This window comes from Arachis ipaensis, chromosome B6 (genome assembly GCF_059453495.1).
Source record: "Arachis ipaensis isolate K30076 ecotype BB chromosome B6, ASM5945349v1, whole genome shotgun sequence".
Taxonomy (NCBI): Eukaryota; Viridiplantae; Streptophyta; class Magnoliopsida; order Fabales; family Fabaceae; genus Arachis; species Arachis ipaensis.
This window is the reverse complement of record NC_142441.1, coordinates 10,379,118-10,385,117: the sequence shown is the minus strand read 5'-3', so window position 1 is coordinate 10,385,117 and position 6,000 is coordinate 10,379,118. Positions and strand designations below refer to the sequence as shown.

The 6,000-nt window shown below is 36.4% G+C and overlaps 1 protein-coding gene and 1 long non-coding RNA gene across 2 annotated transcripts; one reads left to right on the top strand and one right to left on the bottom strand.

The window, feature by feature from the left end:
- Nucleotides 1-1,429: 1,429 nt before the first annotated feature.
- On the top strand, nt 1,430-3,970 carry FLN1 (fructokinase-like 1). The gene is made up of 2 exons (XM_016350253.3): nt 1,430-2,263; nt 2,996-3,970. Exons 1-2 carry the CDS (start codon nt 1,523-1,525, stop codon nt 3,686-3,688), a joined length of 1,434 nt encoding a protein of 477 aa, XP_016205739.1. The 5' UTR covers nt 1,430-1,522; the 3' UTR covers nt 3,689-3,970.
- Nucleotides 3,971-4,575: 605 nt separating this feature from the next.
- On the bottom strand, nt 4,576-5,892 carry LOC107648045 (uncharacterized). The gene is made up of 2 exons (XR_001621703.3): nt 5,735-5,892; nt 4,576-5,642 (listed from the first exon to the last, which is right to left on the bottom strand). It is a non-coding gene; the product is annotated as an uncharacterized LOC107648045 (long non-coding RNA).
- Nucleotides 5,893-6,000: the final 108 nt, after the last annotated feature.

The window sequence follows — 6,000 nt, the reverse complement described above, 5'->3', positions numbered from 1 at the left end:
ACTTATTTTTTCGTTGTGAGTTTACATGATAAGTATGGTGTGTGTGGTTATTTGACTATGATAAATTGTGGGATATTTCAGGGACAATTAAGCAACACTTTGAAAAATAGACATGAATGGCCTGTAAAGAAGGAGGAGCATAATAGGTAGTTAATTTATTTTTTTGCTATCATTTGACATATATGGATGGAAAGGAATAACAGAATATTCAGAAGTTAAGAAGCAGGAGTAGCGGATGTTATTAATAGGTCATTTATGAACTACAAAGAGTGTAATGGAGTTGATCCTAATGGTTGTTGATGGCAATGTCGAATATGATTATGGATTGAATTTTGTACTTACTGTTTAGTTTTTGTTTTTTTGTTGCTCTACCTTATTGTGTTGAGCTCCTTTACTTCAAAAGAAAAAAAAAAAGTCACCTTGCATTAACTTCTCAAATAGTGAGAGAATAATGATCTACTATTAAAAAATATCTTCATCTATGATCAAATTATCTCTACCCTATAAATATCCAACACATCAACAAATATTTATTGAGTTTTAACTACCATCAGAACTAGCTAAAAATTCTTGCTGGCTTAAGCATTCATCCAGGCCCAACAGCACTTTCTCTATAGGGATAGCAACATATATCCTATTTGCATGTATTCGATCCAACCTGATCAATTCATATCTTATATATGTATATGTAATGTTATATAAAATTATTTTTAAGTGAGTGTTGAATCAAGAGCTTCTACCTTAGTGTAAAAGACTTCTAACCACTAAATTAAGGTTATTATTTGATAATTTAATATTTTTGTTTATATAAAAGTCAATTTAATGTATAGAGAATATGCAAATGGAATGCTCATGGAACTATAATGATTTTATTTGTATTTGTGTTATTAATTTAAATAAAGATTTTTATGTAAAATTGAATATTTGATGATTATATTATTTGTATGCTCGTTAGGTATATATTTTTGGTAAACTCACCGTTAGAATTAAGTACTTCTGCGAGTAGAGTTAGGATTTAGTCCGACTTATCCTACCTATTATCATCCCTACATTTTTATTTCAGGTCAAAACAAAAACATATAAATATTTGATTGTCTATAAAATATCTTTTAATGATTTAATTTGATATTGCATATTATTTTAATGTTAATGAATAATGGATAAAATATGAAAATTTTTATTGAAGAGATCTAATTTGACTAATTTTACTTTTAAATTTATAAACATGTCCAAAGTAGTATTATTAACAATAGATTAATAAAAATAAACAATACATGTTATATTCCAAATACACTTGTATTTTATAAAACTTGTTAAGATAGTGAAATAGTCAAGTAAAATAGGTTTCTAACTTAACATGATACTAACAGTTACTTTTCTCCCTTTATCTAATAAACGGGTCACTAAAATCCCCGACCCGATACATATAATGCAGAATGGAAAATTCCCCGTTGACCCGATAAGAGTTGTTGCAGACAAAAAATTCAAATGGATAAACCCTTCCCACTGATCCAAAACCCAAATGGCTTCCTCACTCCACCACCACCTCCTCCTCCCCCTTCCACCCTCCCACCACCTTCCATCCCTCCACCATTCTCCAAACTCCGCAAAATGGAAATCTCCAACCCATTCCAAACTCTCGACCTCCGCCACCGCTACTGACAACACAAACGGCGCCGTAGTTGAAACCCCAAAACGACGCGGCAGGAAGACGAAGAAATCCGGAACTGAACCAACAACAACCAAGCCCGAAAACGGCACCATGGAACCCCAAAACGCAGAACCTGATTCAGATTCGGAATACGAATACGACGACGGAATCGATTTCCCTTACGAGGACCCGCCATTGGTGTGCTGTTTCGGCGCGCTGCAGAAGGAGTTCCTCCCGACGGTTCGCGTGCACGAGTTCCAGATGCATCCTGACATATACTCCGAGTGGAAGATGCTCCAGTGGGACCCGCCGGAGTTCTCACGGGCCCCCGGTGGCCCCCCGTCGAACGTGGCGGTGGCTCACGTGAGGCTGGGAGGGCGGGCCGCGGTGATGGGGAAGGTCGGGAAAGACTCGCTTGGAGAGGAGATGGTGCTGATGATGAACAAGGAGAAGGTGCAGACGAGAGGGGTGAAGTTCGATGATGGTGTTAGGACTGCGTGTTCTTACATGAAGGTGAAGTTTGAGGAGGGGAAGATGAAGATGGTAATGGCTAAGGATTGTGCTGAGGATTCTTTGCGTGGTGATGAGTTGAATCTTGCTGTTTTGAAAGAGGTACCCGAAGCAAACTTAGATTTTTTTTGTTTATTATTTTTTAATTTTTTTTTTTTTTGGTTAACGATTTTGGTTTATGAAATTAATTTTTGTTGTGATGTTAGTTCATTGATTGAGAAATGGATAGAGTAATGTGTGTGGAGGGTAAAATGTGAGTTTCATTTTATTTTAGAAGTGTTTAGTATAATCTGCCAAACTGGAATTTTGCAAACTGAAAATCAAACATGCCTTAGTTTTGATGCAGTGGAGTTTGTTGGGGGCAGATTGCTTCATCAATTAAGGTGCAATGTGGTTGCATGGCAATCCTTTGGTTTTGATATGAGCTAAGTAACGATTGTTGAGGGGAAAAGGGAAAAGAGTGAATATAAGCAATAAATTACAGCGTGCATTGTTATTTAGGTTTTCTACATTACATGGTTTGGGTGCATCGCTTTTCTTGACTCCGAGTAACAAGGAGCTTGTTCACGTGGCTGCCCATGTAATGCAAATTTTGGTCCTGGAAACTTTCACGTTATCAAATTCCCAAGTTAATTTGTAGTTGAATTTAGATCCCCCCAAAATTGAGTTTTTGAGTTGAGTTTAGTCATATGAGTTAAGGTTAAACCCTCCAATTTTAGTAACCTTTAGGTTTAGCGATAGTAAGAATTGTTATTGTTTGGTAAGAAGCTTGTACATATATATTCATCGTGTGAACTGAAATAGTCGTCTTTTTTTTGGTGTGGACTACTGCAGGCTAGGATCTTCCATTTCAATTCAGAAGTTCTTACATGCCCCTCAATGGCATCAACTCTTTTCAAAGCAATTAAGTGGTCTAAAAAGTTTGGCAGCCTTGTATTTTTCGATTTGAACCTGCCATTACCTCTTTGGAGATCACGCGATGAGACGAGAGAAATAATAAAAAGAGCATGGAACGAAGCTGACATCATTGAAATTTCAAGAACGGAGCTAGAATTCCTTCTAGATGAAGAATATTACGAGAGGAAGAGAAACTATCAGCCCCAATACTATTCGGAGAGTTATGAACAAACCAAGAATCGACGGGATTATTACCATTACACCGCTGAGGAAATCTCACCTTTGTGGCATGATCACCTTAAGTTCCTGTTTGTTACTGATGGTACTATTAGGGTTCACTATTATACCCCATCTTTTGATGGGATGGTGATTGGAACCGAAGATGTGCTCATAACCCCATTTACTTGTGATAGAACTGGCTCCGGCGATGCCGTTGTTGCTGCTATTTTAAGAAAACTAACCACCTGCCCAGAAATGTTTGAAAATCAAGATGTTTTGGAGAGACAACTACGCTTTGCTATTGCAGCGGGAATCATAGCGCAATGGACTATTGGCGCTGTTAGAGGTTTCCCTACTGAAAGTGCCACCCAGAATCTCAAAGAACAAGTTTATGTGCCTTCATTGTGGTGATAAAAATGGTTAGTGTAATTTTGTTTATCAAAAGAGAAAAAAAGGATGAAAAAGGTTTGTGCAACTCCCACTAGAGCTTAGTCCAGTCCTGTTGTTTGATAGTGTTATTGTTTGATTATTTATCAAAAGTTCCCAAGAATTTTTCATCTCAAATGGGAGGAGTCATCAGAACATATAGTGTGAGATTGCACAATCTAAAAATCTGTTGACGATTGTCTTGGCTCCAACTAATGTCATCCAATACCACTTCTCAATGAGCAGATGGTGGCGCCAATTTGAAAATTGTCTTCTCTGTTTTTGGAGCAGCTTAGTTACAACATTTTTTTAAGTCTAAGACCCCTCTAAAAATGAAAAGGGGGAAAACATTAAGGATGCACTTGGTCTGTGTTTTTGGATTGGGTATGTGTATCGTCCTCCAAGCTTTGGTCCTCAAGATCCAAGAAGTATCCCTCTTGAAATGGAGATCAACCAACCGTTGGAACCTTTGTTTTTCCCTTTTTAGAGAATCAATGGCTGCTTATGCCTACAGGCTACACCACCGTTGTGCCCTCCTCTCCCTTTCCGCTGCCGTGACCAAAACAACATTAAAGAATAAAAAATGAAACGCCGAATCTAACATCTTATCCGTTGTCATACTAATAGCCAAAGATAAAACTCATATAATCTTTGTGCGTAACTAACATTTAAGACTTTGAGTTTACGAATCTCTCATCTTATAAATTTTTCGCTTATTCTTTCTGATGTAGAACTTTCTTCACATATGTTACTCGACAATGTTGTTTTATTGAATTCGTGCACACAGAAAGACTAGATAAAATTAAGAGTAATTTTTGTCAGACAAAATTATAGAATATCCGCCTAGAGGAGGTTCAAGTATGTGCAAATTAAATGAAACCACTAAAGCCTCACTAAGGAGAGTGGATTGGATGGATGCAAATCAAATAATTATAAGAGAACTACAAGAGAACTGCACAAATGATTTTAAATATAAACTAGCCTATTGAGAAAGAGATACAAAACGGACTCAAACAGGAAGCTTAAAACGGAAACTAACACCCTACCTTAATATATATACAAAATGGGGGGTTAGAAACAAACTCTTCTTTCTAACCTTCCCCCCTTACACTCAGTAATCCTTTTGGGAAAACTGCTTTTGGATTAAAACTTTACAAAGACAATTTGACACAGGTTTTGCAAGCAAATATGCCATTTGATCAGTTGAGGGAATGTTTTTGCCATTTGATCAGTTGAGGGAATGTAAGACAGGAAACATCCATTTTAGCATTCTCAAGAATTGCAAACCTCTTCAATGTTCTCAGGCATTAACCACTTGTTGCTTTTCTGCTCTGCAATCTTGCTTTCATAGTAAAGGTTCTTCCATTTACTTATAGTAAGTATTCAACTATAAGCAACCTTGCCGCGTCATCCTTCCTTTCCACCTTGGGTTGAGAAACATTATCTTCATATTGTGTTGAGCTCCCAATTCAGTTTAGTTTTCAAGAGAACAATTGCTCATATTTTTCTTTTTGGGAAAATCTCGGGAGCCATCAATTTTTTAAAAAGTTGGCCAGCATTTAACCATAAAAAGGAAATTGAATGATTTCACACCATTGGATTTAATCTCACACCATTAAAAACATTATCGATAGCCAATTGATGGTTACAAAACACAAAAGTTGCTGGCCCCTTAGTACTCCTCTTTTTTTTTTTTCTTGAAAAAAGAGGTCCAAAAATTCAATAATAATACTGTAATAAAAATTTAGCTTGAAGTATCAGTTAGATTTCCAGATCAAAGGTTCAAGTAATTCGCAGGACAATTAGAAAAGATACAAGGCACAACTGATTCAAGTACCTACATGTTCACTGCCAAAGAGGGTGCAGGTTGTGCATCTAAAGGCTGTGCGTTCTCACATGTAGCAAAAGCAACAACTTGAAAGCAGTTGTGTCTTTGCTCCTATGGAATTCGGAAAAGCTCTCTATGAGGAGGTATTCCATGTATGTAAAGAAAGATACAGGACATTAACGTCAAGCAAGAGTAGACCATACCTCTTCTTTCCTCGACTTCGGGGCAAATGGAGAGTTCAGACTTAGATCCAGCTTGTGGTTGGACTTAGATCAAATCCAAGAGCATTCTAACAACACAATGTTAAAAATAAACTTGATGGTTAGAATTCAAGAATGAACAGAAATCACAATTTGTATAAATTATCTATATTTAATTTTAATTTAAACCATTTGTTTATTAGGATGTATTAAATTTAGATATCAAAGAAAGGTATAAATACATATGTAATAATCATTTCAAAATAACA

What these genes read in the sequence shown, in the direction of transcription:
- FLN1 (XM_016350253.3), top strand. Translation starts at nt 1,523, where the DNA reads ATGGCTTCCTCACTCCACCACCACCTCCTCCTCCCCCTTCCACCCTCC. An exon ending in ATCTTGCTGTTTTGAAAGAG is followed by an intron (nt 2,264 to 2,995) that starts GTACCCGAAGCA and finishes GGACTACTGCAG; the next exon opens with GCTAGGATCTTCCATTTCAA.